Below are 12,622 nucleotides of genomic sequence, written 5' to 3'. Positions count from 1 at the left end.
CAAGTAACAGTTTGCGAAACATTTTGTTTGGGTAGTTTTATTTTTCAATCATGGTTGTCCTAACTCACCTTACTGACTATAGATATAACTGATAATCAGGCATTTAATAGTAAGGTAACAAGGAGAGAAATCCATTTTCACTGACCTTTTTAAGATCTTCTCATGTCCAATCCATGGTTCATACTACTATGTAGACAGGTAGGAGGCTCGGAGAACACAGTAAGCCAGGCAGCATCAGGAGGTGCAGAAGTCGACATTTCAGGTGTAACCCTTCTTCCGGACTGGTGGTGGGAGTGGGGGGAGCTGCAGATAAAGGAGGAGGCGGGGGCAGGGTGGTGAAGTGGGAGTAGGTGAAGACAGGTAGAGGGTATGACCTGGTTGGTCAATGGGAGAAATGAATCCGGTCAGCAGCAGGGAGCAGTGGAAGGGAAGGGGACGGGCTCGGATGGGAGTCGGGAGATGGGGAGGGAGGTTATTTGAAATTGAACAACTCAATATTGAGTCCTCTGGGTTGTAGGGTGCCCAGGAGGAAAATAAGATGTGGTTCCTCCAGTAGGAACTGTGGTTTGTTTTGGCAATGGAGGAGGCCAAGGATGGTCATGTTGGAAAGGGAATGATTGGGGAATTGAAATGGGCGGTGACTGGGAGGTCAGGACAGCCCCTGCAGGCCTAGTCGAGATGTTCAGTGAACATTCCCTAAGTTTGTGCTTGTCTACCCGATGTAGAGAAGACCACATCAGGAGCAAACTGGAGTAAACTGGGATGGAAGAGAGGCAGGTGAACCTCTATCTCACCTGGAAGGGCTGTTTAGGACCCTGGTTGGAGGCAAGGATGGTGGTGTAGCAGCAGGTTTTGCATCTTTTCTAGTTGCAGAGGGAAGGTACCTGGGGGTTCGGTGGCAGGGGTAGCGTGAATGAGGACTGTCAGAGGGAATGGTCCTTGTGGAAGGAGTGGGGAGGGGCAGATGTTCTTGGTGGTGGGGGGTACACCACCCCTTCCACACCTCCATTAGGACCCCAAACAGCCCTTCCAGGTGAGACAGAGGTTAACCTGCCTCTCTTCCATCCCAGTTTACTCTATCAGGTGCTCCTGATGTGGTCTTCTCTACATCGGGTAGACAAGCACAAACTTAGGGAATGCTTCACCGAGCATCTCGACTAGGCCTGCAGGGGCTGACCTGACCTCCCAGTCACCGTCCATTTCAATTCCCCCAATCACTCTCTTTCTGACATGACTATCCTTGGTTTCCATTGCCAAAACAAACCACAGCTCCTATTGGAGGACAACACCTTGTCTACCGCCTGTGCACCCTATGGCCTGGAGGACTCAATATTGAGTTCTCCAATTTCAAATAACCTCCGTCCCCATCCACTAACTCCCTTCTCAGACCCTCCCCCTCCCTTCCACTGCTCCCCACCACCAACCGGATTCATTTCTCCCATTGACCAACCAGGTCGTAATCTCTACCTATCTTCACCTATCCCCACTTCACCACCCTGCCCCCACCTCCCCATTTATCTGCAGCTCCCCAGTACACCCACCCCAGTCCTGAAAAAGGGTTACACTTCTCCACCTCCTGGTGCTGCTGGCTTGCTGTGTTCTTCCAGCCTCCTGCCTGTCTATTTTGGATTCCAGCATCTGCAGTTTTTTTTAATCTCATACCACCATGTAGTGGATGTAAAACCCAACAGCCAATAAAGGCCAGCCACTTCCATGAAAAATCAACCTGGGGCAGGTTCTCCGTTAGTCTGCAATGTCATTGGTTTTCTGCAGAAAGATGGGAATGAAGGGATTGTGTTGATGTAGGTTTTATCTATCCTGTCGTGACTTGTCCTTGGATGAGCTTCCCCAATTTGTTATGACTAGTATACACGAGTTCTGGGGCCTACACCAGCAAACACAGGTCTTGGTTCTCACTCATATATAACCCCTGACATTTATTTTGCCTTGACTGCAGTCTTTTCTCCTATCACAATCATAGGTTAAGATACTCAAAGGAGATTACATTTCAGTTTGTAGAACATTGCTCCTCTAGGCACATCTGGGACACTTTCAAGTGTAACTTCCCGGAACTCCTGTCCTGGTAGCCATTGAATTTGTATCAGCAATCATTTGCTCCCTGTCTTTCAGATCAAAAACATGCTGCAATTGAAGTTTGTTATGTCCATAGCTTTGGGACAAGTGACTCATGATTATGACAGCACACACAGGGTTATTCTAGCTTTAGCTTAGGAGCAAGAGAGTCTGAATCAAATACAGGTACACACCGAGCTTGCAAAAACAAACATTCAATCAAAAAAACTCAACTTATTACAGATAAACTTTTATTTGAAAAGCACATGATCCCAGATCCTCGGTGACACACTCTTGCTACATTGCTGAATAATGTGACATTTTCAATGCCGAATCTATCATATTTTGATGCGCATTCAAACCCCTCTTCTATAATAACAACAAAAAAAGCAAAGAATTGGGAAAGGGTAATTGAAATCTGAAAGGGTTCAGAAAAGAATAACAAGGATGTTGCCAGAGTTGGAGGATTTGAACTATATGGAGAGGCTGAATAGGCTGGGGCTGTTTTCCCTGGAGCGTCGGAGGCTGAGAGGTGACCTTATAGAGGTTTACAAAATCATGAAGGGCATGGATAGGATAAATAGGCAAAGTCTTTTCCCTGGGGTCAGGGAGCCCAGAACTAGAGGGCATAGATTTAGAGTGAGGGGGAAAGATACAAAAGAGACCTAAGAGACAACGTTTTCACTCAGAGGGTGGTACGTGTATGGAATGAGCTGCCAGAGAAAGTGGTGGAGGCTGGTACAAATGCAACATTTAAATGGCATCTGGATGGGTATATGAATAGGAAGGGTTTGGAGGGATATGGGCTGGGTGCTGGCAGTTGGGACTAGGCTGGGTTGGGATATCTGGTCAGTGTGGACGAGTTGGACCGAAAGGTGTGTTTCCGTGCTGTACATCTCTATGACTCTATGACTCTAAATGCAAAATATAAAAGAAAACCAAAATTGCTGGAGAAACTCAACACGTCTGGGCAGCATCTATGGAAAGAAAGCAGAGTTAACGTTTCATGTCCAGGGACCCTTCCTCAGACCATCATCTGTATTACCTTGTTAGAAACATGGCAGCAGTGATTTCAGAGGTGTGATGGCAGACTTTTCAATTGAACTGTCTTACTGCTCCACTGTGAAATGAAGAATTGGGAGATGTTTATGAAATATTTATGCTTGAGCAAAATAACTATGACTCATCACAAATCTATTAATGACCTATTTCATGCCAAGGAGAGTACAGTGTAGAAAGCAAGTGTCTTCTAATGTACGAAACAAGAAGCAAATGAGATAATTGATGAATTTTTGCATGCCATTAAAGCAACAAGCAACCACATGTGACTTTGCTGAAATAGGAAATCAAAGCATAAATAATCAAAGGTTGTATACCTAGCCAACTATACTGAGCGGCGCTGAAGTAAAGACAGAAGCTATCAAGAGGTTTCCAAGTAAGCATGAGTACTGTTGCCTTCAGAACCCAGAGCCATTATGTTGGGGCTGACAATCATATGCATAGCACAGCAAAATGGTCAGTGAATGTAGCCATACGTTTTTGTTGTCTGCTGGAAATAACCAATCAGGGACCTTTGCCTGCTCTCAGAGATACAGGAGTTTCTGTCACTGTTGTCGTGATTGTAACGAGGTCAGCCAAGTGGACCTCATAGAATATGAGTTCCCTGATTGGACCAACTTAACAGCCCCCATCAGGGAGCCCTGGCTGACAGATAAGGACAGGAGCATCAGACATCCTGCTCAATCTGAGAGCTGGCTCTGAGGGTGCTGGATCAGTGTTAAGGATTCTCCACATATAAATAAAGGGTGACTAGGTGACAAGATACTGGCTTCTGTGGTGTTATTTCAACTGTCATGGGAACTTTCAATAAACTTTAGGATTTCCCCATTCTTTACAAACCAGAAAGTACTCAAATTTTCCCTTACAACAGTGATGAACCCCTGAAGATTCCCAGGACTTTGGGAATCCCAATCTCACCAAGAAACAAGTACTGCATTTGATGTCAAAGCTGGAAAATGTATCATGCTTATTGGTTTCCACTCATTAATAGGTGTGCCTGCAATTGCTGTCACGACATGATTCCTACACACATCAACAAAATTCTTGGATTGTAAAGCTGATATATGCAAGCAACATGCACATCCCAATCTGCTCTCAGTCTTACACCAGTGGTGACAAGCGCCCATTTCATGTCCAAAAGTATACAGAAAAGAATTATGCTAAATTAAACACAGAGTGACATGTGAAATTCAGAGCTACACTACCCCAACAGGGAGGTAAAATGCTTGTGAAATATGATGGTCATGTTCAAAAGCAAGCAATTCCATACAACATCCATCCATTTCCTGTGACCAAAACAAAATGGTTCATGATCAGTCCAAGCACAGCAGCAAATCCTCACACAAAACACATCAATCCTCAAAACATTGAAGACACTATTCATAAGCATTGAATCCAATTCCAAGTTCAATCTCTCACGTAAAAAGGAGTTAAATGGCATCACACCTGATGTCAGATGATGAGATAAAATGTCCAGCACATATCAATCAGTTATGTTTCAAACGGGGCTATTTTCAGTTATTTAAGAAATCTTTCTTCTAATTGTCTATTGCTGAGCACATTCTTAAAGTAATATTAAAGTTTGCATCCATAATTGTGTTGCTGGTAGAGTTGAATGTTCAAGTAATATTTATTGTTTACAGTTTTGGAAACAAACTATAGAAACATATCATCCTACTGAACTAAGAAGGGATGAGATATAACATATTAAGAATGGCATCGTACATTTTGTCCACTTAAGGCTGCCATACATACATCTACTGGCACAGAAAGAAAATAAATTAGGGGGGCAAAGACAGGCCACAATATATCTTTGCCAGATTAGAATATAGAAAATCCCAAGGCATTTTATAAGCATGTGAAGAGTAATAGGATTACCAGCAAAATAACATGGCCTATTAGAGACCTATGGAGCAATCTGTGCATGGAGCCAGAGGATGTGGGTGAGGTCTTAAATGAATGTTTCTCATCTGTATTCACAAGGGCGAAAGACATTATTGCCAGGGATTTCAGTTAGGATGGTGGGGCTCTGGACCAGTTCAAGATTGGTAATGAGGAGGATATATTCAATGTTTTAGAGTGCATAAATCCCAGGCTGCTGTGAGAGGTAAAAGAGAAGAATGTTGGGACCTTGGTGAATATATTTAATATTTTGCTGGTGACAGTGAAGTGCCAGATAACCGGATGATGGCTAATATGGTTCTTTTGTTCAAAAAAGGCAGCAAGGGTAGGCCAGGCAAGGCAGCAAGGGTAGGACAGTTAGTCTGACATAAGTGGTAGAGAAATTTTTGGAACAGATTCTGAAGGACAGGATTAAGCAATACTTGGAAAGGTAGGGATTAATCACGGATAGTCAGGATGAATTGTTCGAGGGAGGTCCTGTCTGACTAATGTAATTGAGTTTTTTTGAAAAGTAACTAAATATATTGATGAGAATAATACAGTTGATGTGGTTTACACGGACTTCAGTAAGTTCTTTGGCAAGTCCCACATGGGAGGTTGGTCCAAGAGGTAAGATGTTATGGGATCCAAGGCAAGTTGGCAAACTGGCTTTCAAATAAGCGACAAAGGATAATGGTGGAGGGGGATTTTTGTAATTGGAAGCCTCTGACCAGCAGTGTACTACATGGTTCGGTGCTGGGACCCTCGCTGTTTGTTATTTATATTAACAACTTGGATGAGAATGTAGACAGTACAATTAGTAAGTTTGTAGATATCACAAAAATTGGTGGTGCTATTGATAGTGAAGAGAATAGTCTCAGGCTACAGAGTGATATTGATCAGCTGGTAAATTGGGCAGTGTAATGACAGATAGAATTTAATCCCGTTAAGTGCAAGATGGTACATTTTAGGAGGCCTAATAGGGAAGGATATGCACAATGAATAATAGGTTCTTAGGGATTTGGGAGAAACAAAGGGACCTTGGTGTACAAGTCCATAGATCCCTGCAGGTTTCAACACAGGTAGACAGGGTCGTGAAAAAGGCATAAGGGATGCTTGCCTTCATTAGCTGGGGTGAAGAATATAGGAGCAAGAAAGTCTTGTTACAACTTTATGCAACATTAATTAGGTCACAGATGGAATACTATGTGCAATACTGGTCACCATTTTGTGGAAAGAATATGATTGCTTTGGAGAGGGTGCAGAGGAGTTTCACCAGGATGTTGCTTGTGCTGAAAAGTCCCAGTAATGAGGAGAGACTGTTTAGACTAGTTTTGTTTTCCTTGACGGAGAGGACGCTGAGGGAGGATCTTATTGAGGAATACAAAATCTTGAGAGGCACAGACAAGATAGCTCATGAGAATCTTATCCACATGGTATTCATTTCTAAGATCAGATGGTACAAGTTTAAGTGAAGTGTAAGTGATTTAGAGGAGATTGGAGGAATTATTTTCACCTAGAGGATGGTAGAAAACGAAATGTACTGCCTGAGAGGGTGGAGGAGGCAGGTACTACCACAACATTTAAGAAACATCTTGAAGACTCCCTAAAATGCCAGGGCACAGTCGCCTGTGGATTAAGTGTGGGTAAATGGGATTAATGTAGTTTTATATTTGTTGATCAGCGTAGATATGGTGGGCTGGATCGCCTGTTTCTGTGCTATATAACTCCAAAGCCCAGAATAGATGGAATATTAAGGTCCTCACACTATCTGGGAGTGGGGCTCGTGAAATACAGCACATAGCAATTAGTAGGGTTAATAGAGGCATAGGCTGGCCACTTAAGCACTATTCCACTCCCACTTGCTGATGGCAGTTCCAAATGGGTAGCTGGGAAGCTTTCATTGAGTAAACTGGTTTTGGGCAAGGGGAAAATCTGCTTTGGATCTCCTGCACCCATCAAAGTACGATCGCCATAAGGCCATACTCTTCCTCCAATCTTCCCTATCAGTGGCCTGTCTAACCTGGTTCCCTACCCCTTTCGTCCCATTCACAGGGGCAACCAGCCTGATCTTCTGTTACTCTGGACCTACCTTCAGTTTACCTTCCATAATCATCTCCCCATCAGGGATTGCCTGTGGTCCCATTTGCATTTGCAATACAGGAGACTGTTCATTGCCTTTGGGTCACTTTTTTTTAACTGCTCTACTCTGATTCCTGTATTAAATCTCATCTGCCTTCTCTGCTGGAGTAGAAGTCGGACTAGGATTTCCGGCCACTCCTCTGAATTATGGTTTCCCTGACACTGGCATCATGCCGCTAAGTATATACTCTGTTGTTTATAGAAATAATCTATCCTCTATAATGGAGCGTCCAAAATGTAATAATTTTCTCCAACTGCTGCTAACAAGTGAACCAACTCATAATTCCCACACTTCAATCTATTACACTTCAATTGGCCTTTTAAAGGATTAGTCTAACTGCATTTGATATAGTCAAACCCCTGGATCTCCCTGTTTATTTGCATACCTCAGTTTCTTTCTCTTGTTTGCACTCACATTCCTGTTTTCTCAAAGATATGCTGCCTATAGTTTTCATGTTCTTTCACTCTGTTGACTCTTTGTCCATTCTGCTAGCAGTTTTCCAGGCATTATTTGTCTGAATCTTTTGAACACGTTTCTGACAGACACCTCAGCACTTTCTGCAATTTTTCATAGCTATTAACGTTTTTTTTAATACTTCAAAACATTTTTACATTTGGCGAGCATAGCTGGCTTTAACAATACCATGCCACCATCCTTGTGGCAAATTTGCAGGGTTGTCACTAATTTTACGTCAACAATTTGAAGATAGTTTTAGATATCTATTGCTTTATTGCCATTGCTGATGTTCAAAAGTTTTAAAAGTTATTCATAAAGTTGCCAATGTCATTCCTCTATCCCTATTCCAAGTTCATGCCACCTTTTACACTGTGGCTGTGCTTCTCCTGTCCTTCCCCACACCCACTTTATTTCACCAGTCATGGTTTCTGACTACTTGCCTCCAAAGAATTGAGCTCTGTTGCACAGGGGCAGGAAATCCTGACCATGTTAAACTGTGGGATGAGGTTCCACTGATGGTACGAAACTTCGTTGACTGAATCCAGTCAAACAAGAAGAACAAGAATGGCACTGAGTGTGGAGCTGGAAATCAAAGTGGGGCTGGCGAAAATGCTATTTGTTTGTCTGCATTGCCGTCAAATCGACTCAAGTCGGCAAATAGAAGGCAGCGACTGTCAGTATGCAAGGTTGTTGTATCATTCAAGACAAAATACTGATCTTACATTGTAGACTGATAGACGAAAGCACAATAACTGTCGTTAGCTTTCGTAAACCGACACAGATGGTGGAAATAAAATCATGGTGGGACAACTGTTCAAATTAAAACTGACACTTGATGATGTATATGAAGCAGTCAGAGCAAAAACAGTCTGGGATACTAAGTATTATGTTACAAATCCTTCCAGTCACTTGCAACTTTGAAAAAGCAGATCAGACATCTATCAAGATTAGCATTTGAGACCACTTGACACATGAGAAGGATTCTGACAAAAATGAGAACAAAGTTAGATCAATGATAGTTTGGATTTTTAATTGGATACAATTTGTTCGAGTGGATGGAATTATCTAAAGACATTTGTAAAGGGCATTAACTAGAAATACTTTAAGCAAGCCTAATCTGCTTTCCAATAGAAATGAGTCCACAGTGGAATATTTCATTATGGCCGAGAAACCATGGAAACTCTGATTTTGCTTTTGGATTGTTGAAATGTCAGGAAACTGGTTTATATTTCATTCTTGCCACAACTAGATTCTGGTTTCTGGTACTGTCATTTGCTTTCTTTTAATATACCCTCACTATCATACCCCACAAAATACATTGAAGAAAAGAATATCTAGCCATAATGATCTGTAAAGAATTTATTTATAGGGGACGATGTCCTGGACTAGACAATCAGATTCAGTTCATATTTGTCAGATTACTCTCTTGCCCTTCCCCTTGTGTGAACATTTCCCAATGCCATGAAGAAGTATTGTAACTGTGGATCACCTTTGCAGTATCACTGTCACTTATTCTGTCATGTGATGGTCATATTAGTAGCTATTTGAAGTATGCTTATTTCATATGCTTGTGTGTAACAGAAAAATGTTTTTTTTCTATCGAATGTTACTGTTGACAGAATTGCAGAATGTTTGTCAGAGGTTAAATGGAACCTAAACATGAAAGATTTATTCTCCAGCTTGTAACAATTAGCTGAAGTGATATAGCTGTAGAAAGTCCCTTACTTTGTTATGTCGCATGTATTCACGTTGCAAATTATATAATGCACTTTCTGTTATTTACACTGAAGTAATATTGTTTTGCATAAAGTGATTGGATATTGATTTTCACTCTCTGTCCAACCCCAAATGTTGAGGGGAGAATACTCTTCCAGTGGAGAGATTTGGGCACTTATTTCTCTGTTTCTATAAGTACTTGAAGCTATCAGCAATTCCACCTTTTGGGACAGGTGCTGACTCCCCAGATGCTTGGAAATTCTGTCTGCAGCCCCTCAAAATTATTATAAGGATGCTGAACCCATTAAATTACCCAGGCTCAACATTAGGGTCAAAATACCAGGACTCTTTACGTTAACACTATTATGACCATACCCCGGATGAGGTTTCCCAATTCAGGATGTTTCCAGATGAGGTACTCAAACTGTTAAAGTGAGGAGGAATAAACAGCTCTCCTTCTTTATTCGCTCATCTTCTCTGTTGGTTGCAACAAGGTTAATTTGAAAAAGGATCCCTCCACTAATTACAAGACCCGAATTAACTTATGTTTTAACAGGAGCCAGTTTAAAAAGGCTTTATTTAATTAACAAAGAACAAGTTTAGTAATTTCTGAATGTGAAATGCAAAGCTTATTAACAAAATCATTCTGTTTGCTTGTCCTTGTTATTTTATGCTTACGTATTGGATCAAAATGACCGGTTCATGCATTCTTTTTCTCTGCTTTGTTTTTTTTAAATTTCCAGAACAGTAAACTTCGTCGGTATGCCTTTGAGTTGCAAATGAACAACGTGACATACTTTGTGCTGGCAGCCGATAGTGAGCAGGATATGGACGATTGGATTTCGACCTTGAATCGAATCCTCCAGATCAATCCAGAAGGATCTATACAGGAAAGAAAAAGTGTGGACCTTACAGATGTCAAACATGATGAAACTCTGGGTAAGTTGATGCACTATGTGCCGCATTACGTGTTCAAAGTGAGGATGTCTAATTTCACTTCTTTTTAAAAACACATAGCTATAAAATTCTATAATGTGCATGCATTTTACTTAATGATCATAATTTATGAATACTTAGAGTGAATTAAACAAAACTGAAGTAAGTACTTTATTTCAAAATGCAGAGCAATTTTAAGGTAATCCAAAATTCTACTCTCATAATTAGGAGTGAGCTAAATTAGGAAAATTATTTACCATATTGTAAACTATGCTCCAATTACTGATACCTTTAAATATGTGCTTTAGCTAACCGTTCCGGTTTCATCCTATTTGTAAATTCTTTAGCTGATTATGCATATGTTTTGGTGCAATTCAGCAAGAAATAGTTGAAGCTTGCTAAATTGATTAAGTTAACACATTACACAGATCCTGTTTGATTGACTTCATTATTTCACAGAGGATGAAGTGACAGATGTTAGCTCAAGTGATGTAACTGATTCCACTGAGGACGCCATCCATCCAGAATTAGCAAAGGTAAAGATAACTCAGGGGCAATGCCTTCTTCTTCTGACCTCCAGTTGCTATATTGATAAAGTCACACTAAATCCACTGTGAGGCAAGGATTAAATGATAAAAAAAAGAACATTTTACACAGGAAAAAAATAATGATTACTTTTGTGCAGAGAAAAATACATTGAAGTGGAGCTGGTTACTGAATTGAGATTTGAAAAGACCACTTTCTGCAATCAGAATTAGGTATGACCTTTAAAGTCTTATGGCAAAACTGGGTGCCAGCTGTGTATTTTTAACAGCTATTCGTGGGTTCAGAGTTTGAATCCAGCCTTGCAAGTTGAGATGATACTTTTTAAAAAAAAAATTGTTAGTGGTCAAAAACTTTACGTGTCATAGGTGAAACAAATTTTGTCATTTATTCCATAACTGTTAACATAATTTTTCCACAGAGAAGTGTCTTAACGATGCCCTTTTTATGCAATGAAGATATACCACAATAGTGATGAGCTTTAATTGTGAATCATTATTATCCTATTAGATATGGAACTCTACCTTGCCCTGTCAGAATTTGAACATTTATTGGTCAATTTATTGTATTAAAACGAACATCTTTAAGGTTTTCATGGACAGTTATTTACATGGACACCTTCTTCTCTGCTAGGAATTGAGCTTTTAAGACCTTCAGAGATGGCAGAATTTTAATCACAATTACTTTCAGTGCAACTTGACTTTCTACAGTCTTTTGCAGTACCTTACAAAAACTCTCCTCGAACCTGCCCACACCTCCAAAAACGAGCCAACCATTCCTTACTCCCAGTAAAAATGACCACACTTGAGACTGAATGTTAATAGTGCTCTTTTGCAGGCTTTTGCTGAGGTTCCGAAAATTAAGCATGTTTTAGTAAGTTTTCAATATGTGTGATAAATTGACTAAGTTGCTACTATTATATGTCAATATAACTGGTAAATGTTCTGCATAGGTTTTAAAATCATTTCCAATAAATTTAAATCAAGATACTTGCAGTGGTGAGTAAGACAATTAAACAAATCAAAATGATATATTTTATGACAAACAGATTACAAACTGCATCAAGTTACCACTCTTAACTATACCATGAAACATTATCAATGCAGAATCTTATTTTTTAAGAGCCATCAAGTCCTAAAGTGCTATTTCATTGGATTATTTATGAGCAGCAATATGTAAATTGATTTAAACATAAACCCAAGGAAAAGAACTTGAGAAAACGAGAAAACCTTTGGGTTCTGAATATTCCAGGGCTCTGTCCCATCAGCGTAGTAGAGCAGAGCAGGTCTCAAGTAAAGCATTGAAACTTTGCCGAGTTGCTTGACAACAGTTTAAAAATTTGGTCTATGTAGGACACAATCCTAGCTCACATGTAACATTCCACTTCACCTTCTCATGGCTACCTTTATATCCAATATTTTTATAACCACTCCTAATTTCCCTTGAAAAGGTGGGGTACGTTTTGTTCTTGAAGCTCTGCAGCCCATCTCTTATAGGTACATCCATCATGCTGTCTGGAAGGGAGTACCAACTATTTGACCCAGTAGTGTATGGGTTGGAGAGAACTTGCAATTGGTAGTGCTACCATCTGCTCTGCCTTTTGAGATGCAAGAGGCCCTGTGTTTTGTCTTGTAAAATTGCTGCAGCACAACATGTCGATGTTGCACACAGCCGCTGATGTCATATATTAATGGAGAAAACAAATGTTCATGGTTGTGTATGGAATGATCTTTTCTAGATCTTGTCAAGCTTCTTGAGTTTTGTTGGAGCTACACACCTTCAGATAGTGGAGACACTCACAGTCCTGATGTGTGT

The 12,622-nt window shown here is 40.6% G+C and overlaps 1 protein-coding gene across 9 annotated transcripts in view; it reads left to right on the top strand.

Annotated features, from left to right (window-relative positions):
• The window catches only part of dock10 (dedicator of cytokinesis 10), a 333,676-nt gene that overhangs the window by 192,428 nt on the left and 128,626 nt on the right, over positions 1 to 12,622 (top strand). For all 9 annotated transcript variants that reach the window (XM_043702107.1, XM_043702105.1, XM_043702109.1 and 6 more), the window contains 2 exons: positions 10,072 to 10,267; positions 10,724 to 10,800. In XM_043702107.1, the coding sequence (XP_043558042.1) occupies positions 10,072 to 10,267; positions 10,724 to 10,800 (273 nt within the window). The remainder of the gene's footprint in view (positions 1 to 10,071; positions 10,268 to 10,723; positions 10,801 to 12,622) is intronic.

Source organism: Chiloscyllium plagiosum, chromosome 13 (genome assembly GCF_004010195.1).
Source record: "Chiloscyllium plagiosum isolate BGI_BamShark_2017 chromosome 13, ASM401019v2, whole genome shotgun sequence".
Lineage (NCBI taxonomy): Eukaryota > Metazoa > Chordata > Chondrichthyes > Orectolobiformes > Hemiscylliidae > Chiloscyllium > Chiloscyllium plagiosum.
The sequence above is the reverse complement of the archived record's forward strand: the minus strand, read 5'-3'. Positions and strand labels throughout refer to the sequence as shown.